The sequence below is a fragment of the Schistocerca americana genome, chromosome 5, assembly GCF_021461395.2.
Source record: "Schistocerca americana isolate TAMUIC-IGC-003095 chromosome 5, iqSchAmer2.1, whole genome shotgun sequence".
Lineage (NCBI taxonomy): Eukaryota > Metazoa > Arthropoda > Insecta > Orthoptera > Acrididae > Schistocerca > Schistocerca americana.
Genome location: NC_060123.1, coordinates 170997868 through 171025371, shown reverse-complemented (window position 1 = coordinate 171025371; position 27504 = coordinate 170997868). Strand labels below are relative to the sequence as shown.

At 41.8% G+C, this 27504-nt stretch overlaps 1 protein-coding gene across 2 annotated transcripts in view; it reads right to left on the bottom strand.

The window, feature by feature from the left end:
- LOC124615713 (muskelin) overlaps positions 1–27504 on the bottom strand; it is a 163660-nt gene that overhangs the window by 50219 nt on the left and 85937 nt on the right. For both annotated transcript variants that reach the window (XM_047143766.1, XM_047143767.1), the window contains exons 8-9: positions 22758–22924; positions 14877–15063 (exon numbers count right to left, since the gene is read on the bottom strand). In XM_047143766.1, the coding sequence (XP_046999722.1) occupies positions 14877–15063; positions 22758–22924 (354 nt within the window). The remainder of the gene's footprint in view (positions 1–14876; positions 15064–22757; positions 22925–27504) is intronic.

Sequence of the window (27504 nt, the reverse complement as noted above, 5' to 3'; positions counted from 1 at the left end):
TTGGGTGTACTAATACTTTGGTTAGTAGACAGTAGACAATATGGAGAAGCAAGTTTCAGGTCAGGACACTATTCAGCAGTTAATAAATCAAGAGGCTCAGTTACAGGTTGAGTTAGATGCAACTAAAGGAGGAAAGGAGGGATGGATGCTTCCTAGTACACCTATCATGGATATCAACACTGCAGCATTGCTTACACCACTTTCAGGTAAATCAGGAGAGGATATCTTTGCCTTTTTCAATAATTTGGACACAGCCACTAGGCTGGAAAACTGGAGTAAGGAGCAACTGTAAAGTGTAGCCAGACTAAAACTAGGAAGGGATGATAGGACACACGTGATGTGCCACGAAAAGTTAATGGAAAGACAGTTGTTTGAGATCTTCAGGGAAGGGTTGGTAGACAGACATTGGAGCAAGAACACATATAAATACTACTGAGAGCAATTTAACAGTGTGTTTCAAAACCATGGGGAATTGGCACAGAATTTTGTGGGCCATATGCACAAAATTAATGTCAATACACATGAGCTCCCAGAAGATTATAAAGCTAATGAAGCCATCCTGCAGGAGGCTGAGCAGAGCACACTTGACACATTGTTACAGGGGTTACAGCCAGGGATCTCTCTGAAGGTTCAGATGGAATTTCCAGTCTAAACTAAACAGTAGAAATAGCATTGGTGCAGCTGAAACTGATGTGGTCACCAAATTGTAGGAGAAGAAGGTGGTATTAAATAGAGAGGTTAAATGTTTCAGACGTTGGCAAATGAGGAATAATAGACATGATTGCAGATAATGGCAGTGCCAAATTTGCAGACGGTTTTAACAGTCTGAGCAGAATTCCAGGGACAGAAATTCACAGAGGTGGCCTTGTGTCCTCTTTACAATGCTCCCAGGAGTTAATACAAGTGTGAAATCAGTGGCACACTTTTTTCTGACTGGTTACATAAAAGAAAAGCTGTGTAAATTTTTATTAGGTACCGGATCACAGGTATCTGTGTCAAGTAATTGTATACTTGGTAAAGCAAAATTAAATCTGCCTTGGTGGGCATTAACCCTTAGTTCTCACTTTTTTGTTTTTGCTACAGGTTGAGTGATAATCAGCATTCCCACTTCTAGCTTGTGCTGCCATCTCTGTTATAGTGTACTAACTGTGTAGTTTCTCAACTGGCGCACAGAAGCTGTTGTATGCCTACATCTTAAGTCAATCAATACTGATGCGCCATTTCTCTGTGAAATGGAGCCATTATTTTGACTGTAACAGTTTTTTTTGTATTCTGTGCTTTTCTTTTGTTTGTGAAGTGACTTGGGTTATATTTTTCTACTTTGGTTTTTACCAAGGAGCTTTAACTGAAAATCATAGAAATATTGTGAGGTAAGTTTGTGAGAACTATTTGTACCACTGAATTGTGTGCGATGTGCAAGTTGTGTGGCTGTCAAATTGGCATCTTGTTTACTTTATGTTTTTCATTGTTTAGAATGCCTAGACTGATGCCAGGAGAAATTCTAAGAATTCTGCACTCCTTACCAGAGGATGTAGAGGGTTCAGATTTCGATGTTTACTCCAATTCTGATGAATACAACCATTCACCAAATACTTCACAGATTTTGAACAAAATTTGTGATAACATTCTTGTACCAAGTCATGATGATGATTTCAATTTGACAATGGAAGCGGGTGAAATTGGAAAAATGTCTTCTTGTCATGCCAGTGAATCTAACTCCAGCTTCAATAAGAGCTGCTTCAACATTTTTGCCCAATGCTAATACATGGAGTGAGGATGTTCCCTATTTAGGAAACCTTCTACTGAAATTAGAAGAAAGCCCAGAGATTCAGTCTAATTTCTCAAAGTCTGATAATTCTTTTTTTTTTTTTTTTTTTTTTTTTTTCAAACAAAACAAGAAGGATTGGTAGTGAAGTCAGGGTAGAAAACAAGTAAAGTAATTTCCAACTGACAGGACATAATCAAACCAGGGTTAAAATATTTTATGAGGAATGGTTATTTTGATGGGTACACATCAACTTCTACAACCCGGAAATTACTGGAGTAGTGATCCTTTCCTTGGTGTGCCTGCTCTCACATCAGTGATGACAAAACATCAATACAAAAATATTGTTGAGAATCTGCATTGCATTGCAATGACAAGTGGGATATGACAAGTTGCACAAATCCGACCTGTCATCAGTGCTGTAACAAAGAAGCTGTATGAAGCATACTAACCCGTTTTGGCAGTTGACAAATGTATGGTGGAATTCAAAGGACATTCAACACTAAAACAATATGTGCCAATGAAACCACTCAAGCACGGGTATAAAGTGTCTGCTTAGCTGATGCAACAACTGGGTACATTATAACTTTGACATCTACACTGGAAAAAAAGACAAATATGATAGGCCTGATTTTTAATTGGGTGAAGACATTGTGCTTACCCTACCAAATTCAATGGTTGGAAGTGAAAGATTGGTGACGTTTGATACATATCTTACAATATGTTTGCTCAAACAGGAAGAATCTGCCAGACATGCTGAAAAAAATCCGAAACTTAGCAGAGGAGAATCTGAATTTGCTGTCAGGTTATGTGCTGCAACAGTTGTGTGGCAGGATAGTAAACATGTGTGTATACTATCAAACTATTACAATCCCAAAAACACAACTGTTTTGTGAACAAATACAAATGGTAGAAGACGTGAAGTATTCTACCCTTTGGCTGTGCCAGAGAACAATGAAATAATGGGAGGGGTTGATAGATTTGATCAGCTGTGAAAACGCTTATTCATTGAAGTGGTGGCACAGATTGTTTTTCTTTCCAGTAGATTTGGCAGTTGTCACATTGTGCAAAAGGTTCAAAAGACAGGAGCTGACCAACTAACTTTTTTGTTACATCTGGCAAGACAGTTCATCTGTGGCTTCTCAAGTCTTTAGTGAAGAGGAAAGACTGTGCATTTCCAAACACTGAAAAGAGGCATGTCTGGAGTTCCAGATGAAGTTTGTCTGCAGAAAGTTGGGTCTCATTTGCCCACAAAAGATGCAACAAACACAAGATGCGATGAATGTAGCACGAAGAACAAAGAAGAGAGAACAAAAGTAATGTGTAGCAGCTATTGTGTGCCTTTCTGTATAGCACCATGCTTGTCTAAATTCCATGGCATGTCACCTTAGTGAAAGCAAAGGTTATCAGACAGTAATATATGAAAACATGTAATATTTAAGATTTTTTGTACTTACAAACAAACAATTTTTTTCAGATTCTTTAGGTGGGATCACTCCAAAGTTCAGTGTGAATAATAGTTCTCTCTCTCTCTCTCTCTCTCTCTCTCTCTCTCTCTCTCTCTCTCTCTGTCTGCCTTTTAATTTAGAGGCTAATCTCTGGCTTTCAAGATTTAAGCTATGATTTTATGTGTGGTTTCTTAGGCCAATAAAGTGCTGGTATAAAGTCCACAACTTCTGCAAATAATCTGGTCATAAAGGGGTTAAGCAGTGGAGGTAGGGGCTATGTAGACACAGCCAGTTCAACAGTAATAGTTTTCTGAGCGGGGAAGGTAACTTCAGTTTGATGTAGAAGTTCTTCCCATGGCTGTCAGTGGCTGCGAAGTCAGTCTTGACTTAGATTTATGGGTTGCACATTGCACCAAAGTTGACTTAGAATGGCATATAGTAGTACTGGATGAAGCATCATTTCATTTGGCTCTAAGACCGGAATACAATTACTGCCACAAGATTTACCCCTACACCAGGTGTGACCACTTAAACTGTGTACAAGATCCCTTGAAGTCACCTCACAGTATATAATATTGAAAGGTACTGGGAAGTAAATCTAGGTTGATGTAGAAGGTGATCCGCTGGTGAAACCACTGTGCATTGTTGAACATTTACCTGAAAATGAAGAATTGGACTAGGGAAGTGTTTTGCACGGCATATTTTATCCTACGTATGGGAAACTGAAGGAAGCAAATTAGTGCCTGTCAGTATGGACAACTTCAGCCCTGAGGAGGTATAGGTATCAAATTGTACCCTTATAGCTAATTTACATGTACTAGATAGAGACAAGCTGGATAGGGATTTCATGTCAAATTACACAACAACAGGACAGTCTGTCAGCTTGATCGCAGTGAGAAATAAAGCAGCACATCTAGCAATAGAGGACAAGGAGGACATCAAAGACTTTTAGAAGAATACATTAGATTGTCTGTCCCTCCTGGTCCATTACCTGCCATGCCATTAGCCCAAACATCAATTTCCAACTGGAAATGAAGCACCTGTTTATAAGAATTCATACCATGCTCTTCAAAGAAACCATATCATGTTCCTCGAAGCTCACAGAATATCATGGAAGACATTAATAGATACAAGTAATAACCACTGGTCAACACCAGTTGTCACTGAACCAAAAAAACACACCAGATGGCAACAAAGCAAATCAGTTCTGTTGTGACTACCACTACTTATATCAAAAAACAGTGCCAGATGCCTATCCAATGCCAAAGATAGCTGAAACAATTAGACAATCTGGGCCAGTGTTGATATTCTGCAACTATGGACTTACAAAATGGATACCATCAATTAGAGGTAGCGCCTGCAGATTGTCCAAAGACAGCCTTCTCAACCCCTTCTAGTCAGTATTCATATCATCACATACCTTTTGGGCCAAAAATGCACCAGCTACTTTCCTGTGATTATTACATAATGTATTGAGAGGATTAAAACTGAATCACTGCATAGTGTATTTAGATTATATAAACATATATTCTGAAGATATTCAAAGCAGCATACAGTGCATTTATGTGAAATTAAATGCAGCACGGTTAACCCTCGGCCTGGAAAAGTGCTTCTTCATTTTACAAGATGTTAGTCACCAGGGCCATATTATTGGTCGAAACAGGATTAGCACCAATCCACAACTTCTTGACACTGTACGAATTTGTTGATATCCACTACAATAAAGGAATTGCAATTGTACTGAGGTCTTGCCAATTTTTAATGCAAATATATCCCAGAATTCCGAACTTGAGTACCTACTTGTTTACCATTGCAAGTGATACTGTTTCAGCTTGCTAATTTGGTATGGCTATTATAGAAATGAAATCTGAAAAATGGCCAAATATTATAAAAATGTACTGGTTTTCTGGCAGTGTTTTTGCAAAAGTCCAAGGGCATCCAAACCAAGTATTTGAAATTATTTTTCTGCCTCAGGTAGCTTTTGTAACATAATCCTTTGGTGACAGAGTTCTGTCCATCGCTGTGTGGCATACTATTCGTTACGTAATGATTCATGTTGTGTTGTGTGTTATCTGCAAGTAATTTTGCACTATTCAGCATTCATTGCTCTGTGACCAGCATGTTCTGCTAAAATAGAATCATGGGCCTGCCTCATTACTTCGTTTTGTAATTCCTCTGGCATTATAACGCATAGCCTGCATCTCATTTTCCTACACAATACACCATCCTTTGCATTTAATTGTGGCTGCCTGGTGAACTGCTGACAATCTGAGTCATTGCACTTCGATTCGTTCACCCTTGTCTATGCCAGCATCTTCCATAGCACGTGGCTCAGACCATCTGCATTTGCATGTGACCTTCCTGAGTGATGTATTACTTTGAAATCAAACTCACTGAAACTCAGTGCCCTTGTAATTAACCTACTACTAGGACATTTTTAAGTCCTGATAACCATTTGAGTGATACATAATCAGCTTTTACTTTAAAATGATGTTCATATAAATAATATCTGAAATACGTTATTCCAAATATTGATGTCAGCATTTCTCTCTCATGAAAGTACACTTAAGAGCCAAAGAAACTGTTATCCCTGCCTAATATCATGTAGGGCCACCGCGAGCATGCAGAAGTGCTGCAACATGACGAGGCACGAACTCGACTAATGTCTGATGTAGCCCTGGAGGGAACTGACACCATGAATCGTGCAGGGCTGTCTATAAATCTGTAAGAGTATGACTAGGTGAAGATATCTTCTGAGCAACATGTTTCAAGGCATCCCAGATATGCTCAATAATGTTCATGTTTAGGGAGATTGGTGGCCAGCACAAGTGTTTAAACTTGGAAGTGTGTTCCTGGAGCCACTCTGTAGCAATTCTGGACCTGTGGGGTGTCACATTTTCCTGCTGGAATTGCCCAAGCCCATAGGAATGCACAGTGGACATGAATGGACGCAGGTGATTAGACAATATGCTAACATACATGTTACCTGTCACAATCGTATCTAGATGTATCACTCCAACTGCACAGTCCCACACCATTACAGAGCCTCCACCAACCTGAAGAGTCCCCTGCTGACAGGCATGGTCCATGGATTCATGAGGTTGTCTCCATACCCATACACGTCTATCTGTTCGATACAATTTGCAACAAGACTCGTCCAACCAGTCAACATTTTTCCAGTCATCAACAGTCCAATGTCGGTGCTGACGGGTGCAGGCGAGATGTGAAGCTTTGTGTCGTGCAGTCATCAGGAGTACACAATTGGGCCTTCAGCTCTGAAAGCCCATATCAATGGTGTTTTGTTGAATAATTTTCACACTGACACTTGTTGATGGCCCATCACTGAAATCTGCGGCAATGTGCAGAAGGATTGCACTTTTGTCATGTTGAACAGTTCTCTTCAGTCATCATTGGTTCACTTCTTGCAGGACCTTTTTCTGGTCGCAACAATATTGAAAATTTGATGTTTTACCGGATTCCTGATATTCATGGTACACTTGTGAAATGGTCATATGGAAGAAGCCCCACTTCATCACTACCTCGGAGACGCTGTGTCCCATCGTTCATGTGCTGCCTATAACACAATGTTTAAACTCACTTAAAAATCTTGATAACCTGCCATTGTAACAGCAGTAACCGATCTAACAACTGTGCCAGACACTTGTTGTCTTATATAGGCATTGCTGACTGCAGCACCATATTCTGCCTGTTTACATCTCTCTGTATTTGAATATGCATGCCTATACCAGTTCCTTTGGCACTTCAATGTATATTGTTCCAGAGACCTCTTCAAGTCTAAAACATTAGTGGTTAGTGCATCTGTCTAGTGAGCAGGAGGAGACCTGGGTCTGAATACAGGCCTCGGTACAAATTTTCTTTCATCGCTTCAGTCTGTATTTATATGTAGTAGATGTATGAGACTTGAAAAGGACTCTGGAACCATATTGATTTGATTAAAACACACTACGCCTAGGTTTCAGGCAGGATCACCCATGTTGTTTGATGCTGAGGTGCTATTCCAATACAGTTGGAGAGCCTCATCAATACTGTTCAAGTCCAGGGGGAACACCAAATGGGATGAGTTGTGATGAATTGCAGAGGGAGGCATGCTAGGGTAGTCCACTGTACAAAGCCTCTGTGCCAGGGTGGCATAGTGGTTAGCACATCTGACTAGTGAGCAGGAGACCTGCGTTTGAATTCTGACCTTGGTACAAAATTTTCATTTGTTTCTTCAGCCTGCATATGTACACCATTTCTTTCTCAGTTGTTAAATAATTTCTTTCTGCTTGATTAAGCTATCTGGATGCATACGCTACGAGGTGTTCGCTGCCCATCTATTTATTGATTCAAGACTAAACTTAAGGGAAAATTGTTGGAGTTGTTGGGCAGTATGAACTGTTTCTGAAAACCTGGAAAGGCAATAACTGGACTAAATGGTAACATAACAAATCTTTTAGTTTGAAAAATGCTACTTCAAATTTGGTGACCAATGAAACTTTATCCCTTTCCTTAACAGTTGTGTGAGGGGCAACTAGTGTGATTTCAGTTGTCTGAGACTGCAGTCGTGTGTGTGTGTGTGTGTGTGTGTGTGTGTGTGTGTGTGTGTGTGTGTGTGTGTGTGTGTGTGTGTGTGTGTATTGTTGACAAAGGCCATTGGCTGAAAGCTTTGTGTGAAAATCTGTTTGTTGTGCCTATCTGCGACTCAGCGTCTCCGCTATATGGTGACTAGCAACTTCCCTTCTCATAATATTATAAATGTAACTTTGAATGATGGGCATGTAAGTCCTACTGTAGATGAAATGATAAAAGCATTATCTACATTGCGTGGTGATGTGAGCGAAATGGACAAAAACAGTACTGAAGTGGATGAAATCAATAACGCTACTGGGGAGGAATCTAGTAGTGAAAGTCAGCAAGGGTAAAAGTTTATGGCAGACAGAAAATTGGAAGCGATGTTAAGGCAAATTATGAGTAGTATGAGTATGAAAGAAGACATTAGTAGGGTAGAGAATAGTATGAAAGAAGACATGACTAGCTTAAAGGGTGAACTGAAGAAGGAAATTAAAAAGGAAATTAAGCTAGTCGGCTCTAATATTACAGAATTAAATAAGAAGGTTGAGGTGGTAGTTAAAGATTGTGGTGAAAAGATAAAGAAGGTAGTACATAATACTAATGGGAAATTAACATTATTGAATCGTAAATGTGTAGAACAGAGAAAGAAGCTTTGTGATGACTATAGTAGGAAGGTGGAGGCTTCTGAGAAAAAATGTAAAGATGAAGTCAAAGCAACCAGGAAATTTTGTGCTGGAAGTAGGGTTAAACTTGAGAACCAAATCAATCAGATTAAAAATGATTTAGAAATGGAGGTAGAAACCAAGTGTGCAGTAGTGGTGGAGGAAAAACTGGTGAAGAAAATAAAAATGAAGATTCAAAATTGGCTGAAAAGGACAAAAAGGTGGAAGAGGTACAAAATCTAAAGCATAGAGCATGTAATGTTCCAAAAAGTCCTTCATTTGTTAGCTGTCAGAAATTTAACAATTTTGAACCACATGGGGAAGTGGATCCACTGGATTTCATTAGGGAATTTAGGGAACTTACCAAGGTTAGAGCAAAGTCTACAAAGAAGCCATGGATTACTCGAGGAATAGGGGTATCTTGTAAAACAAAAAGAAAACTGTATCTGTCAATCCGAAACATTTCCAATGTTGATGCTATAGCACATTATAAGAAATACTGCAAAATATTAAAGACTGTAATACGGATGTCAAAGCAAATATATTACAAGGAAAAGATAGTCATATCAGATAACAAAATAAAGACAATATGGGATATAGTGAAGGAGGAGACCGGTAGAACCAGACATGAAGAGGAACAAATAGCATTAAGAGTAAATGATGCATTGGTGACAGATGTGTATAGTGTTGCAGAACTTTTTAACAAACATTTTATAACTGTTACTGAAAAGATGGGGTTGTCAGGTTCGGTAGATGCTGCTATGGATTACCTTAGACCAGACATTTCAAGTAACTTCCATAATATGAATTTGACCCTCACTACCCCAACAGAAATAATGTCCATCATAAAATCTTTAAAATCAAAAACATCTAGTGGGTATGATGAAATATCAACAAAGTTAATTAAAGAATGTGATTCTGAGCTAAGTAACATATTAAGCTATCTGTGTAACCAGTCGTTTATCAGTGGAATATTTCCCGAATGGCTGAAATATGCTGAAGTTAAGCCACTGTTTAAGAAGGGAGATAAAGAAATAGCATCAAATTTCCGTCCAATTTCACTGTTGCCAGCATTCTCAAAAATTTTCGAAAAAGTAATGTACAGTCGTCTTTATAACCATCTTATCTCAAATAACATACTGTCAAAGTCACAGTTTGGATTTCTAAAAGGTTCTGATATTGAGAAGGCTATCTACACTTACAGTGAAAATGTACTTAATTCATTAGACAAAAAATTGCAGGCAACTGGTATATTTTGTGATCTGTCAAAGGCATTTGACTGTGTAAATCACAATATCCTTTTAAGTAAACTAGAATATTATAGTGTAACAGGAAATGCTGCAAAATGGTTCAAATCTTATATCTCTGGCAGGAAACAAAGGGTGTTACTAGGAAAGAGACATGTATCAAGCTATCAGGCATCATCCAACTGGGAACTAATTACATGTGGGGTCCCACAAGGTTCCATTTTGGGGCCCTTACTTTTTCTTGTGTATATCAATGACCTTTCATCAGTAACATTACCAGATGCCAAGTTTGTTTTGTTTGCTGATGATACAAACATTGCAATAAATAGCAAATCAAGTGTAGTCTTAGAAAGATCAGCCAATAAAATATTTGTAGACATTAATCACTGGTTCCTAGCCAATTCTTTGTCACTAAACTTTGAAAAAACACACTACATGCAGTTCAGAACTTGTAAGGGGTGTCCCAAGAGTATATGTCTAACATATGATGACAAGAAGATAGAAGAAGTGGACGGTGTTAAATTCTTGGGATTACAGCTTGATAATAAATTCAACTGGGAGGAGCACACCACAGAACTGCTGAAGCGTCTTAACAAATCTCTGTTTGCAATGCGAATTTTGTCAGACATAGGGGATATAAAAATGAAAAAGCTGGCATACTATGCTTACTTTCATTCCATAATGTCATATGGGATTATTTTCTGGGGTAATTCATCAAGCCAAGCTAAAGTTTTCCGGGCACAAAAACGTGCAGTAAGAATTATATGTGGTGTGAACTCAAGAACATCCTGCAGAAGCCTGTTTAGGGAACTAGGGATACTAACTACAGCTTCCCAATATATTTATTCCTTAATGAAATTTGTCATTAAAAATATATCACTTTTTCAAACCAACAGCTCAATTCATGGAATCAATACTAGAAATAAGAATAATCTTCACAAGGATTTAAAGTCACTTAGTCTTGTACAAAAAGGTGTGCATTATTCAGGAACACACATTTTCAATAACTTGCCAGCAGCCATAAAAAGCTTAACAACCAATGCAATTCAGTTTAAGAGAAGCCTAAAGGATTTATTGGTGGCCAACTCCTTCTACTCCATTGATGAATTTCTGAGGAAAACCAACTGATTTGTATATAAGTACAACATAACTTCTGCACAATTTCAGTGCAGTAATGTGTTCACTGAAAATTTGTGTGTGTGTGTGTGTGTGTGTGTGTGTGTGTGTGTGTGTAAGTATAATCTAACTTCTGCACCATTTCAGTGCAGTAATGTGTTCATTGTAAATAAGTATTACAGTAGTTGTATTACATGTTTCTTACCTTATAAATAAATATAAAACTTTTTTATTTTAAATTCAGTGCAATAGTATTTGTAAAATGACTCTTAGTGTTCATTAAAAAATGACGATCATTCCACTTGGGACCTGTGGAATGGTACATTAGCTTATTTGTTTTAGTTTAAATATTTGTCATGTATTGTTGTTTTTCTGACATGTTCCACATCCTGGAGGACCTCCTCACTACGGATCAATTGGAATGAAAGTAAATCTAATCTAATCTAATCTAATCTAATGATTTGCCTGGAACATGGAATGACAAAGAGAAAACGTCATTTGTGAGAGGTTTTTTGAAAGGGGATGCTTATGGATAGGCAGCTCAGGTAGCTGATAGTTTTACTTCATGGTATTGCTTTAAGGAAGCATTTTTAGATGAATATTGGTCCAAAGAGAAGTAACAGAGAATTTTGAGCGAATTTTAGGGAGGAGAGAGATTTGACTCTAGGGAGGGTACTGTGAAATGTTTCTGTCAACTCTGGATAAACAAACTGAAATATTTGGAACAAGAGCTAGGTAGTGAATCAATAACTTGGGATTTCGAAACTAAGTTGCCTCAGAAAGTTAGAGAATTATTTGTACTTGCACCTAGGGGTAATATTAGTGATTTTTTTATATTATGTTGATACAGTGGAGCGGGTGAAGCCGTCAGTGGAAGATTGTATGAGGAATTTTGATGACAATAATCAATCAGGGCGAGAGTTTCAGGTAAATAAGATGAACAGAACTAACGGGAATGGTAGGAGAAATTCAAGTCAAAGAAATGGAGGAGATGACTTTAATTCTGGATCAAACCATTTAAACTAGATAATGCTCCAGTTTTGGCTAGCACTAGAGCAGGTAGTGATGAAGAGCCACATGTATATAAATGTGCTGTAATTACAGGTAAGGGTAATGTAAATGATAATAGTAAGATGAGCGTAAATTCTAATTCTAGTGAGATGTTCAATGATGGTGTGAGTAGCAATGTTAATCCTGTAAAAAGAGAGGAGGAAGTTACTATAACAGAATTAAGAGATGAAACAGTGTGTGTTGCTGTTGATCAGGATGTCCAAAGTTTCAAAATGGATGGTAAATTTGTAAGGGAACATAAGGAATTCAGGTATTTTGCTTTGTGGTCTAATACTGGAAACAAGGATTAACTAATTAGCGAAGTGTTTGAGGACAATGAAAGTGAAAGTGGGTCTGATTCTGACAGTAGTTGTAATGATGATAGCAGTGACGAATCCAGTAGTGATGAGGATGAGGTATTTGAATTTATAATTGATAATGATGGCAATGTGTTAAGTAAAGAAAGAATATAGGAGGATAATATTAGGCCTAATGAAGAGTTAAGAGTTAGAGAGTGGTAATGAGGAAGAAGACCATGCTATCTGTCATTTGTGTCTGGTAAATCATTTTGGTAAGCAGGGAAAGGGTTAATGAGGCTTTGTTGTATGAAGAAGATCACATGGCAAGAAAAAAGGAAGTGTGGCACCTTGTAACAACAGCAAGTATACAAGGTATACATGTTGTTTCCTGGACAGTGGTACTGATTTGAATGGCATTTCACAGGCATTTTTTGAATTCATTAAGAACACAGAGGGTATAGTAGTGATGGATGTTTCTGGAATAAAAATGATTGGTGCTAATGGTAAGCTATCAACGAGTGTGAAACGAGAGGTACTATTAACTGTGTAATTGGCAGGACAGCTGTTGGAGTGCAATGTCTTGGTGATTCAAAATCTCAGCATTAATGTAATATTTGGGACTAATTTCTTGTGCAAATAGCAAGTATGAGGTTCAGTGTTCTGTGTTGGATTCATGAAGTGGCAATAATGCTCATCCCAGCTGTCTGTCTTATTTTTCATGTTTCCTGGGGCAATCACATACTGTGATTCTGCATATTCCTGAAATACAGCATTAAAGTGAGGATGATCCATCACGCACATATAAATTAACACAATATAGTGTGATCTGTGCAAACAGGCTAAAATATGAGGGGGTAGTCAAAGCTGCAACTACAAACTTAAAAACTAAGTTTAAGTACTTGATTTCTTTGTTTGCAGTTATGTATCAGCAATTCACAATCTATATCAAAATTTTCATGACACACTATTATACTGCTCTTCTAGAAGGGAAATAATAATAATAATAATAATAATAATATAGCACAGCCCATCTCCACTTTGTCAATGGTAGTGAATCTATATCTGTTCTTCACATAATATATACATGGTGCACCCAAACTGCACTCTCAAGCTTTCGAAGGCAGCAATATGGGCAAAAACAAGGAAAAAGTCTGGTAAACATGAGCTCCAAAAAGAAACAGCAAATCATGAATAACTAAAGGGTTTTAAATATCTTATAAACAGAAAAGTAAAATTTATTTACATTCCAGATCAAGTAAAGATCCTGTAATACTTGCAGCCTACAAAACTTGTAACAAAATATTACACAAAGTTATTAAAAAGTAGAAAATGCACATCATGATAGATATCAGCAATGTTGACTATAACAAATACTATGGTGCAAGAAACAGGTCAATCAGACAGTGCAGAAAATAGCACCTGTATCAAACTGAATGGCTTTGTCGCGGATGATATTTCACAACTTACAAATAATTCCACGAGTCACTTTCTGAATGCAGTGGCTGAAGTTAGGTCAAATAGCTCAGTTGAAGAAGTAGGGAGATACATTCACACATCTTTCCACAAAAATTTAATTAAATAATAGTAATTGTAGCATCGGAGGAAGGCAATGGCCAACCAAGTCCACTAGCACCTTGCCTAGTACGGCGGTGCGAATCTCCCGCATCGTTCCCCTACACTCTGTCAAGGAGTATGGGACTTCTTCATCATCATCATCATCATCAATTGTAGCATACTTCACTTAAATTAATATTATTGTAATTTTCTTCAAAAATAAAAGCTCACGTGATTTTGGAATCTCAACCAGAATTCTGAAGAGTTGTTCCAGTTCTAAGTTATGTTCTTAGTCATACAAGAAATCCATAACGGGCTAAGGAATTTTCGATGCAAATTACAATATTGTATAGCTAAACTTTTTACGAAAGGCAAAAAGGAAGATAATTATCATGCAGTTTTCTTATTGGCAAACTTTGCTAAAATATTGAGATAGTAAGTACCCTAGTAGTGTCACATTCAAGCAGATACAATTAACTTGGTATATTATGGTGCCTGTTACAAATGGTTGCTCTGCTGAAACTTCACTTTATACATTTAGCCAATGAGTATTACAAGCTGTAAACAAGAAAATACCAACATTTTTTATCTGTACAAACTCCTAACTGAGTAGCCAAACATAATCTCTGAAAAGAGTTCAAATTTAATGTAAGTAAAATGTTCCAAACAACTGGTGTTAATCATAAGTAATGCAAAAATAGTGCTGAGTAATTCAGACAATGATGGAAAGCGAAAAAAAAATTGTGACTTGAGAGAAAGAATGACTGGAGTCCAAAAGGGTTTAATTTGAGCCGTACCAATTCCTTGTGTATGTGAATGACATTCCACTTAACACCAAAAATTATTTAGCACAGGAAGAGTTTCATGGAACAAAATTTCCAATACTCCTCTGCCTGAAGAAATATATGTCAGTTCTTGACAATTTCCACCTATCTCATTTTTGTTTATCAAGTGAATTATCTCATTTTTGTTTACCAAGTGAAGCAGAGAGTGTAATTCTATCGATTACATGCTTGCAGCAAGAAAAGTGAAAGAATACTATTCCTCAAATAAAATTATAAAACTGCATCTACTGTTGAAAATAAATGTAAAATGAATGCCTTGTACAAACTGTTACAGAAATCACTAGTAATTATCAAAACTAAACAGATAAAACTACTTACGGGATGAAACAACATGGAATGACCGACTCTGGAACGAATAGCTGTATACGGAGCCCCCTCAGGCCAGCAGGAATCATCACATAGTTTCTTCCAAGTGTTAGTAGGAACATGATATGAGAAAAGACCAGAAAATATTGGTTCCACTGGTCCCACAAGGCCTATAAATCCTGGTCGCTCATCCACCATGCTGGTAACATTACATGATTATAGTAAGGGTGTTCCAATTTCTGTCAGTAATGCAACATATACAAGCATGTAGCAACAAAAAAGTCAAAATACATATCTAATAGTAGAGCATTACAATATAAAAACCAGTACATGGAATTCAATATCTTGCATCTGTTATTTCACTAACAGTAGCATAACCAAAAGCAGTCAAGTTGTTTGGTTACAATCTTTATTTTTGTTATTATTATCATCATTATTGTTGTTGTTGTTGTTACTACTTAACATTAAAAAGTCTTAATGAAGAAACTGAAAGGCATATTTTCCTCCATCCACAGGTAGTCTGTCACAGTGAGGGGGACTGTTTGCCCTTATCATAAAAAGTTTATTTTTAGAGTTTGAGTATCACAGTAGCATAAGAACATGCGAAAAGTGTAATTCGCTGTGGATGGTACAGCTCAGGAGGGTATGACAGTGAAAATACGCAATCAGAAAAACCAAAAAAAGGAATGAAGAAATCAAAGGAAAATATGAAAAAACAATTTTGTGGATGATTAGAAGCACAATCAACCTTAGTAATAACACTCTAAATGTTGTAGATGAACTAAAAGAAAGCATCTGAAGTGTCACTGTAATGAATTAACCAGTAAACCAAAGTGAACACATCACCAGAAACTTTTTACAAATTTATGAAGAAAGATTTCCCCATGAATGTTGTGTACAGAATGCCTTGCACAGCAGCTTGTAGTTGCTTGTTATTTCACTAAAATCAGTTCTGCAAACAACTTTTGTCAAAATATGACAACTGAATCTCTAGCTTCTAATGAAACAGGCTACAAGTAAATCTAACTAGTGCTGAACAAATTAAAGGTTTCAAATAAAGACAAACTCAACTAGCTTCTAATGAAACAGGCTACAAGTAAATCTAACTAGTGCTGAACAAATTAAAGGTTTCAGATAAAGACAAACTCAATAAAATCAAATCAAAATAAAACAGATTACAAATAAAGGTCAACAAGCAGACAGTGAAGAGGGAATGTACTGAGTACATAGATTTTAATGCTACTTACAACATACATTCACAGTTTGACATTCCCAGTCTGACCTATAAACTGAATGTGTACAGAGCTCAAACTCAGTTCCAAACTTGAGAATATCCCTAAATATGTCAGGTATATTATGACTGAATGTAAATGTAGTAGCTGTGGTATGTAATAAATATTCATTTGTTTATCATACTGGAACTTATAGAGCCACATATTCAGACAGAGATAAGTAATCAACCATTTTTCAAAATTGTAGACATATGGTATTCACCATGAATAATTTTAAAAATACGTGCTTAATAGTTTTAATGAATGTCATATTGCATTATTTCTTTTCTTGTTTCTCCCAGTAAGTATTGTATGCCCTTGTTTATATACCATATCCAGTTTCTGCCAGATGGTGACGTCTAGGCCGAAGTTAATTGTACATTCAATAAAACAAAAACTTTTAGCAGCTTTGTGTGGCTATTTAAAACAAAATGTTTTTATGCAAGCTGTGTCATACAATTTTAAGGAGAATTCTCATGTCAAGTTAAGATGAAAAGGAAGCAAACAGTTCATTTTTAAGAAGCTTCAAGCTCACATTACTGCACTTTAACGATATTATTACAGCTAATCAAACCAATTCAACAACATAGCAGACAGTAGAATCAAACTGTTTTTATCTGACCAGTTTCCTCATCAGCAACTGCTGTGTACAACTATGTGTTGCAGACAATTTCATTGGTGAACAATGTCTTCAAAATATGATTACCTTCTTTACGGACAGAGGGTCTACCATGTTATTAAATGCAGACACACACACACACACACACACACACACACACACACACACACACACACACACATTTCATTTCAATGATTTTCAATAAAGGATACAAGACACTCCACAAGAAGAATATGGCAAGGGAAGTGATAGCATGAAATAAATGTTGCATTCACGATTTCAGGAAAAGAAGATATAAAAGAAACAAGAAAAGCAGTGGTAGCACTCCGGCTCAGAACAAGAGGGAAAATCCAAAAGAATGAGGGGAGACTTGGGGTTGGGACAACAGACCACAGGAGGAACACCGACAGTGAACGAGGTACAGGCCAGGGAGCAGAACAGTTATGCAGAGGACGGAGGCACGGGTCGGGTGGGGCGGGGGGAGGGGGGCATGGGGCGGGCGGGGCGGGGGGAGGGAGGCACGGTTCGGGCGGGGCGGGGGGAGGGAGGCACGGTTCGGGCGGGGCGGGGGGAGGGAGGCACGGTTCGGGCGGGGCGGGGGGAGGGAGGCACGGTTCGGGCGGGGCGGGGGGAGGGGGGAACGGGTCAGGCGGGGTGGGGGTAGGGGGGCACGGGTCAGGCGTGGTGGGGGGAGGGGGTCAAGGGTCAGGCGGGGTGGGGGGAGGGGGGCACGGGTCAGGCGGGGTGGGGGGAGGGGGGCACGGGTCAGGCGGGGTGGGGGGAGGGGGGCACGGGTCAGGCGGGGTGGGGGAGGGAGGCACGGGTCAGGTGGGGTGGGGGGAGGGGGGCACGGGTCAGGCGGGGTGGGGGGAGGGGAGCACGGGTCAGGCGGCGTGGGGGGACGAGGGACAAGAGCCGGCGGGCCGGTGGGTGCAGGGCGGCGACAGGATTCCAGTGGGATAGGGGTTCACGAATCCAGTGGGGTAGGGTGGGCACAGTTCCTATGGGGCAGGAGGGGAAAGAGCCCAACAGGGTGAAGCTATGGGTGGGGTTTGAGGGGGACAGAAGAATCCAGGATGGAAAGGTGGGGATGTCTTGTGGGGTAGAAACAAGGGATAGAAGGGATATAAGCATGGGTTGGATGGGAAAGAAAGTACTGGTAGAGAACAAAAGAAATAACAGCTAGAGAAGATAACAAAAGTAGCAGCTAGAGAAGATAACAAAAGTAACAGCTAGAAGAAGATAAGGAAATTAAGAGGTAGAGAAGATGAGGAAAGTAAGTGGCAGAGAAGATTACAAAAACAAAAGGTAGTGAAGAAATACAGCTAAGAGGTATAGGTGAAAAAAAGCTAAGAGGTATAGGTGAAAAAAAGCTAAGAGGTATAGGTGAAAAAAAGCTAAGAGGTATAGATGAAAAAAAGCTAAGAGGTATAGATGAAAAAAAGCTAAGAGGTATAGGTGAAAAAAAGCTAAGAGGTATAGGTGAAAAAAAGCTAAGAGGTAGAGGTGAAAAAAAGCTAAGAGGTACAGGTGAAAAAAAGCTAAGAGGTAGAGGTGAAAACAAGCTAAGAGGTAGAGGTGAAAAAAAGCTAAGAGGTAGAGGTGAAAAAAAGCTAAGAGGTAGAGGTGAAAAAAAGCTAAGAGGTAGAGGTGAAAAAAAGCTAAGAGGTTGAGGTGGAAAAAAGCTAAGAGGTTGAGGTGGAAAAAAGCTAAGAGGTAAAGGTGGAAAAAAGCTAAGAGGCAGAGGTGGAAGGGTACAGGGAAAGGCAAATTACCAGGACAAAAGGTAAAAACTACAGAAAAAGTTAAGGACTAGGAGGGAAGGACAGGACTGGGGCGGAGGAAGGTCAACGACGGTCGGGACTGGGGGGGGCGGGAGGTCAGGACTAGGGTGGGCGGGAGGTCAGGACTAGGGGGGGGGGGGCAGGAGGTCAGGACTAGGGTGGGCGGGAGGTCAGGACTGGGGGGGAGGGCGAGAGGTCAGGACTGGGGGGGAGGGCGGGAGGTCAGGACTGGGGGGGAGGGCGGGAGGTCAGGACTGGGGGGGAGGGCGGGAGGTCAGGACTGGGGGGGAGGGCGGGAGGTCAGGACTGGGGGGGAGGGCGGGAGGTCAGGACTAGGGGGGGCGGGAGGTCAGTACTAGGGTGGGCGGGAGGTCAGGCCTAGGTGGGGGCGGGAGGTCAGGCCTAGGTGGGGGCGGGAGGTCAGGCCTAGGTGGGGGCGGGAGGTCAGGCCTAGGTGGGGGCGGGAGGTCAGGCCTAGGTGGGGGCGGGAGGTCAGGCCTAGGTGGGGGGCGGGAGGTCAGGCCTAGGTGGGGGGCGGGAGGTCAGTACTAGGGGGGGCGGGAGATCAGGACTAGGGGGGGCGGGAGGTCAGGACTAGGGGGGGCGGGAGGTCAGGACTAGGGGGGGCGGGAGGTCAGGACTAGGGGGGGCGGGAGGTCAGGACTAGGGGGGGCGGGAGGTCAGGACTAGGGGGGGCGGGAGGTCAGGACTAGGGGGGGCGGGAGGTCAGGACTAGGGGGGGCGGGAGGTCAGGACTAGGGGGGGCGGGAGGTCAGGACTAGGGGGGAAAGGTAGGGACTAGGGGGGAAAGTAGGACTAGAGGATACAGTAAGGATTACACAAAGATAAGCCATAAAAACAGGTAAGGAGTACAGGAAAGTATAAGGTGTAAAGGAAAAGGTAAAGGGCAGAGAAGAAGGTTAGAGCTAGAGGGAAACCTAAGGGCTGGGGGGCAAACTAAGGGCTGGGGGGCAAACTAAGGGCTGGGGGGCAAACTAAGGGCTGGGGGGCAAACTAAGGGCTGGGGGGCAAACTAAGGGCTGGGGGGCAAACTAAGGGCTGGGGGGCAAACTAAGGGCTGGGGGGCAAACTAAGGGCTGGGGGGCAAACTAAGGGCTGGGGGGCAAACTAAGGGCTGGGGGGCAAACTAAGGGCTGGGGGGCAAACTAAGGGCTGGGGGGCAAACTAAGGGCTGGGGGGCAAACTAAGGGCTGGGGGGCAAACTAAGGGCTGGGGGGCAAACTAAGGGCTGGGGGGCAAACTAAGGGCTGGGGGGCAAACTAAGGGCTGGGGGGCAAACTAAGGGCTGGGGGGCAAACTAAGGGCTGGGGGGCAAACTAAGGGCTGGGGGGCAAACTAAGGGCTGGGGGGCAAACTTAGGGCTGGGGGGCAAACTTAGGGCTGGGGGGCAAACTTAGGGCTGGGGGGCAAACTTAGGGCTGGGGGGCAAACTTAGGGCTGGGGGGCAAACTTAGGGCTGGGGGGCAAACTTAGGGCTGGGGGGCAAACTTAGGGCTGGGGGGGGGCAAACTAAGGGCTGGGGGGGGGGCAAACTAAGGGCTGGGGGGGGGGCAAACTAAGGGCTGGGGGGGGCAAACTAAGGGCGGGGGGGGGGGGCAAACTAAGGGCGGGGGGGGGCAAACTAAGGGCTGGGGGGGGGGGCAAACTAAGGGCTGGGGGGGGGCTAACTAAGGGCTGGGGGGGGGGGGCAAACTAAGGGCTGGGGGGGGCAAACTAAGGGCTGGGGGGCGCGCAAACTAAGGGCTGGGGGGGCGCGCAAACTAAGGGCTGGGGGGGGGGCAAACTAAGGGCTGGGGGGGGGGCAAACTAAGGGCTGGGGGGGGGCAAACTAAGGGCTGGGGGGGGGCAAACTAAGGGCTGGGGGGGGGGCAAACTAAGGGCTGGGGGGGAGCAATCTAAGGGCTGGGGGGGGAGCAAACTAAGGGCTGGGGGGGGAGCAAACTAAGGGCTGGGGGGGGAGCAAACTAAGGGCTGGGGGGGGAGCAAACTAAGGGCTGGGGGGGGAGCAAACTAAGGGCTGGGGGGGAGCAAACTAAGGGCTGGGGGGGAGCAAACTAAGGGCTGGGGGGAAGCAAACTAAGGGCTGGGGGGGGGGGGGGCAAACTAAAGGCTGGGGGGGGCAAACTAAGGGCTGGGGGGGCAAACTAAGGCCTGGGGGGGGCAAACTAAGGGCTGGGGGGGCAAACTAAGGGCTGGGGGGGCAAACTAAGGGCTGGGGGGGGGCAAACTAAGGGCTGGGGGGCAAACTAAGGGCTGGGGGGCAAACTAAGGGCTGGGGGGCAAACTAAGGGCTGGGGGGCAAACTAAGGGCTGGGGGGCAAACTAAGGGCTGGGGGGCAAACTAAGGGCTGGGGGGCAAACTAAGGGCTGGGGGGGGCAAACTAAGGGCTGGGGGGCAAACTAAGGGCTGGGGGGGGCAAACTAAGGGCTGGGGGGCAAACTAAGGGCTGGGGGGCAAACTAAGGGCTGGGGGGCAAACTAAGGGCTGGGGGGGGGGGCAAACTAAGGGCTGGGGGGGGGGCAAACTAAGGGCTGGGGGGGGGGGGCAAACTAAGGGCTGGAGGGGGGGGGCAAACTAAGGGCTGGAGGGGGGCAAACTAAGGGCTGGGGGGGCAAACTAAGGGCTGGGGGGGCAAACTAAGGGCTGGGGGGGCAAACTAAGGTCTGGGGGGGGGGCAAACTAAGGGCTGGGGGGGGGGCAAACTAAGGGCTGGGGGGGGGGCAAACTAAGGGCTGGGGGGGGGGCAAACTAAGGGCTGGGGGGGGGCAACTAAGGGCTGGGGGGGGGGGCAAACTAAGGGCTGGGGGGGCAAACTAAGGGCTGGGGGGGGCAAATTAAGGGCTGGGGGGGGGCAAACTAAGGGCTGGGGGGGGCAAACTAAGGGCTGGGGGGGGGCAAACTAAGGGCTGGGGGGGCAAACTAAGGGCTGGGGGGGGGCAAACTAAGGGCTGGGGGGGGCAAACTAAGGGCTGGGGGGGGGGGCAAACTAAGGGCTGGGGGGGGCAAATTAAGGGCTGGGGGGTGGCAAATTAAGGGCTGGGGGGCAAACTAAGGGCTGGGGGGGCAAACTAAGGGCTGGAGGGAAAACTAAGGGCTGGGGGGGGGGCAAACTAAGGGCTGGGGGGGGGGGCAAACTAAGGGCTGGGGGGGGGGCAAACTAAGGGCTGGGGGGGGCAAACTAAGGGCTGGGGGGGGGGCAAACTAAGGGCGGGGGGGGGGCAAATTAAGGGCTGGGGGGGCAAACTAAGGGCTGGGGGGGCAAACTAAGGGCTGGGGGGGGCAAACTAAGGGCTGGGGGGGCAAACTAAGGGCTGGGGGGGCAAACTAAGGGCTGGGGGGGGGGCAAACTAAGGGCTGGGGGGGGGGGGCAAACTAAGGGCTGAGGGGGGGGGCAAACTAAGGGCTGGGGGGGGGGGGCAAACTAAGGGCGGGGGGGGGGCAAACTAAGGGCTGGGGGGCAAACTAAGGGCTGGGGGGCAAACTAAGGGCTGGGGGGCAAACTAAGGGCTGGGGGGCAAACTAAGGGCTGGGGGGCAAACTAAGGGCTGGAGGGAAAACTAAGGGCTGGAGTGCAAACTAAGGGCTGGAGGGCAAACTATGGACTAAAAGATAAACTAAGGACTAAAAGACGAACTAAGCACTAAAGAAGGTGTAGAGGAAGAAAATTTGTAGACAAAGGAATAAAGTATGGAGTAGAGGAAAGAGTAAAGTTTAGAGAGAAACTGATCAGGAACCAGAGTTTTACATGTTAAATGAGAATATGCTGTCTTGGATTAAAGTTGTAGCTGTATATAGAGTTGGAAGGGGGAGAGGAGCATTACCGGTATGGTTTGTGGATAATGCAACAGTATCCTTTTAATAGATGCCCAAATTTCTCAAATACACAATAGTTTTCTGCAGCTGAACATCTATCTGGTTGTGTTCCTTTAATTCTAATATTAAAACTGTTATCAGCCAAATGAAAGGATTTGTAATGCAATTACAACTAGCAGTGATGGTGGGGGTGTGAGCATTGGTGGTGGTGGTTGTAAAATCTACATTCTCCCTCAACAGTGTTTATCAGTCAGAAAAATTAACATCTATACACCTTAGTTTCTTAGCAGCATCTAAAACCTTGTTACGAGGATGCTGCTGCCTCTTCTGTTTTCCCCAAACAGTTTTGTTTACTTAATATATTAAAAGATAGGGGAACCATACCTGCACTGAGGTGTGAGAACACGACCGCCAAAGACATAAATAGTTCTTCGCTCTACATCCATGCACATCTGATGATCAAATATCAGTTGAGGGCCTCCCATGCTACCTGTGTCTTCTGTTATTAGAGTCCATCTATTGTTCTCAATGTCATACATATAGAAATCACTCTGCAACAAATCATTTTTCTTTAAACAGTATGTTCTTAAATTTTCATATATTCATAAAAAAGTACACTGGTAATAATACAACTATGATAAAATAAAATGCAACTTGTTTAACAACCTGAGGTGCTGCTGAATACAACTGCACTAATCCTATAAAATACTGTGAGATAGCAGAAATTTTATGCCACATTCTTCTCTGCCATTACAAACTCCTACAGCACTTAGGCTTTATTTAGTCTTGATGCTTCTTTGTGAATTACTGACAGCAGTCCACATTTAATTTCAAGTATATTTTGTGGTGCCTTCTCTCTGTAATTTCAAAATAAGGTAAACAATATTTTAAAGTACATTGCTAATCTTTTGTCTCATTGCACATTTCTTTCAGTTCCTTTTGTGCTATACCATAGCAGGTCTTTATATGTATGGTCCCAGTTTGGTTGAGTTACGTTACTCGGCAGCAACATATTATGCGAAAGTTACTTTTATCCTTAAGTTTTACACACCAGTGAATTTATGAGCACTGTTATTTTTGGTATATGGTACATCAGTTTTCTTGTACTTGCACTGGCAGTAGTTACAAATTTTATTCTTTTTTCACACATTATACAAGTACGGAAATAAAAATTAGTACCACTGCTTTTATTGAAAATGCAGCCAATGAAATATTTCAAAAATACACAGATGGTTTAAGGCAAATGATGTAACATTAAATTTTGGCAAGACTCATTACATATAATTCAGTATTTCATATAGAGCTCCCCAAGTTATAAAAATGCTATCTACACAACCACTGAAATGCAACATGTAGACAGTGTTATGCTTTTGGAATAAAGTAACATCAAAATCATAATTAAAAAAATCCACTGACTACAGTCAATAAAATACAATTGCTCCAAAATGTATATAGTCATTACTGTACTTAGTTTTACCAGTATTCTTCTTTTCTCAAACAACAATGAAAAGCATACATACAACACTACTATCAGAAATAATTTCAATGTCTTAACATTAGTTCAAACAGAGGTCAAATACATGGGGACACATTTACTCCACAACCAGTCCAAAAGACATTAAATATTTTATGGGTAATGTGGTGGAGACCAAATTAAAGAATTTTCTGTTGAGCAAATCCTATAACATAACATATATGCAAAAAATAATTATTAGGTTATAATTAACGTAAGCATTATTAAATCTGTAATATTTCGATGTATTGCACATAAATTGGGAATGGGTTTGTCAGTTTTTCCAATATTTTTCTCTACCAGCCTTCTGATTGATCTGATGCGGACCATAAATTCTTTTCCTGAGTTAACCTTTTCATCTCTAGGTACAACTAGAAACCTACATCCTCATTATTTGATGGATATATTCCAGTCTCTGTCTTCCCATGCAGTTTTCTCCCAGTGTGGCTTCCTCTAGAACCAGAGGACCTATTCCCTGACATCTTAACACACATCCTATCATCCCGTCCCTTCTTTTGTGCTTTCCACATATTTCTTTCCTCTGCAATTCTGCAGAGAATGTTCTCTCCCCTTACCTTATCACACTACTTACTTTTCAGCATCCTTCTGAAATACCACATCTTAAATGCTTTAGTTCTCCTCTTTTCCTGTTTCTCCACACTCCACCATTCACTACTATACAATGTTGTGCTCCAATCACATATTCGTATAAATTTTTTCCTCAAATTAAGGTATAAGTTTGATACTAGTAAATTTATTTGTTGAAGAAGGCCCTGTTTTCCTGTACTGTTCTTCTACTACTTTCTACTTAGTGTGACGAAAGGGAGAGTGATCTAAATGTAGAAAAAATTAAATTGATGCAGATGAATAAGAAAAGCAGACCTGTGATGTTCAAATACAGCATAGGCTGTGTGTTGTTCGACACTGACATGTTGATTAAATACCTACGCATAACCTCGAACAATAATATGAAATGAAAGAAGCACTTACGGTCAGTGACTGGTTGACTTGGGTTCATTGATACAATTTTAGGAAAATATAGCTCATCTATGAAGACCACACATGAAACACTGGTGCACACTGTTCTTAAGTACTGCTCAACTGTTTGGAACCCCCACCAAGTTGTATTACGCACAACATCAAAATGATATTTAGAGGCATGTTACTAGATTTGTTACCGACAGGTTCAATCAATATGCCAGTGTTAAGGAGACGCATTGTGAAATCACATGGGAATCCCTTGAGAGAAGATAATGCACTTTCCGCAAAACACCATTCAAAAAATTTGGAAAATCACCATTAGTAGCTAACTGCAGAACAATTCCACTGCCACCAACACACATTTTGCATAAAGTTAACAAAGACAAGGTAAGAGAAATTAGGGCTTGGATGGAGGCATACAGGCAGCCATTTTACCCTTTCCTCATCTGAGAGTGAAGAATGAAAAGAAATCACTAGTGGTGGTACAAAGCACCCTCCACTGTGCACCTTACAGGACTTGCAGTGTATATATGTCGATGTAGATGTAGATGCAGATGTATAACTTAAATACAATGAGCTCTTCCACAAAAAAACAAATAAATAAATAAAAATGCACTCAAATAAATATTTACAACACCGAAAAGGGCAATTTTACTAACCTGAAACTGCAAAAAGATGGGAATTTAAGGAGATGGGACCTGGATAAACTGAAAGAACCAGAGGTTGTAGAGAGTTTCAGGGAGAGCATAAGGGAACAATTGACAGGAATGGGGGAAAGAAACACAGTAGAAGAAGAAGAATGGGTAGCTTTGAGGGATGAAATAGTGAAGGCAGCAGAGGATCAAATACGTAAAAAGACGCGGGCTAGTAGAAACCCTTGGGTAACAGAAGAAATATTGAATTTAATTGATGAAAGGAGAAAATATAAAAATGCAGTAAATGAAGCAGGCAAAAAGGAATACAAACGTCTCAAAAATGATATCGAGAGGAAGTGCAAAATGGCTAAGCAGGGACGGCTAGAGGACAAATGTAAGGATGTAGAGGGTTATCTCACTAGGGGTAAGATACATACTGCCTACAGGAAAATTAGAGAGACCTTTGGAGATAAGAGAACCACTTGCATGAATATCAAGAGGTCAGATGGAAACCCATTTCTAAGCAAAGAAGGGAAAGCAGAAAGGTGTAAGGGGTATATAGAGGGTCTATACAGGGGCGATGTTCTTTAGGACAATATTATAGAAATGGAAGAGAATGTAGATGAAGATGAAATAGGAGATATGATACTGTGTGAAGAGTTTGACGGAGCACTGAAAGACCTAAGTCGAAACAAGGTGCTGGGAGTAGACAACATTCCATTAGAACTACTGACAGCCTTGGGAGAGCCAGTCCTGACAAAACTCTACCATCTGGTGAGCAAGATTTATGAGACAGGCGAAATACCCTCAGACTTCAAGAATAATATAATAATTCCAATCCCAAAGAAAGCAGGTGTTGATAGATGTGAAAATTACCGAACAATCAGTTTAATAAGTCACAGCTGCAAAATACTAACGCTAATTCTTTACAGACGAATGGAAAAACTGACAGAAGTCAACCTCGGGGAAGATCAGTTTGGATTCCGTAGAAATGTTGGAACAAGTGAGGCAATACTGACCCTACGACTTATCTTAGAAGAAAGATTCAGGAAAGGCAAACCTACGTTTCTAGCATTTGGAGATTTAGAGAAATCTTTTGACAATGTTGACTGGAATACTCTCTTTCAAATTCTCAAGGTGGCAGGGGTAAAATACAGGGAGCGAAAGGCTATTTACAATTTGTACAGAAAGTAGATGGCAGTTATAAGAGTCGAGGGGCATGAAAGGGAAGCAGTGGTTGGGAAAGGAGTGAGACAGGGTTGTAGCCTCTCCCCGATGTTATTCAATCTGTATATTGAGCAAGCAGTAAAGGAAACAAAAGAAAAATTTGGAGTAAGAATTAAAATCCATGGAGAAGAAATAAAAACTTTGAGGTTCACCAATGACATTGTAATTCTGTCAGAGACAGCAAAGGACTTGGAAGAGCAGTTGAACGGAATGGACAGTGTCTTGAGAGGAGGATATAAGATGAACATCAACAAAAGCAAAACGAGGATAATGGAATGTAGTCTAATTAAGTCGGGTGATGCTGAGGGAATCAGATTAGGAAATGAGACACTTAAGGTAGTAAAGGAGTTTTCCTATTTGGGGAGCAAAATAACTGATGATGGTCGAAGTAGAGATGATATAAAATGTAGACTGGCAATGGCAAGGAAAGCGTTTCTGAAGAAGAAAAATTTGTTAACATTGAGTATAGATTTAAATGTCAGGAAGTCGTTTCTGAAAGTATTTGTATGGAGTGTAGCCATGTATGGGAGTGAAATGTGCACGATAAATAGTTTGGACAAGAAGAGAATAGAAGCTTTCGAAATGTGGTGCTACAGAAGAATGCTGAAGATTAGATGGGTATATCACATAACTAATGAGGAGGTATTGAATAGAATTGGGGAGGAGCATGTGGCACAACTTGACTAGAAGAAGGGATCGGTTGGTAGGACATGTTCTGAGACATCGAGGGATCACCAATTTAGTATTGGAGGGCAGCGTGGATGGTAAAAATCGT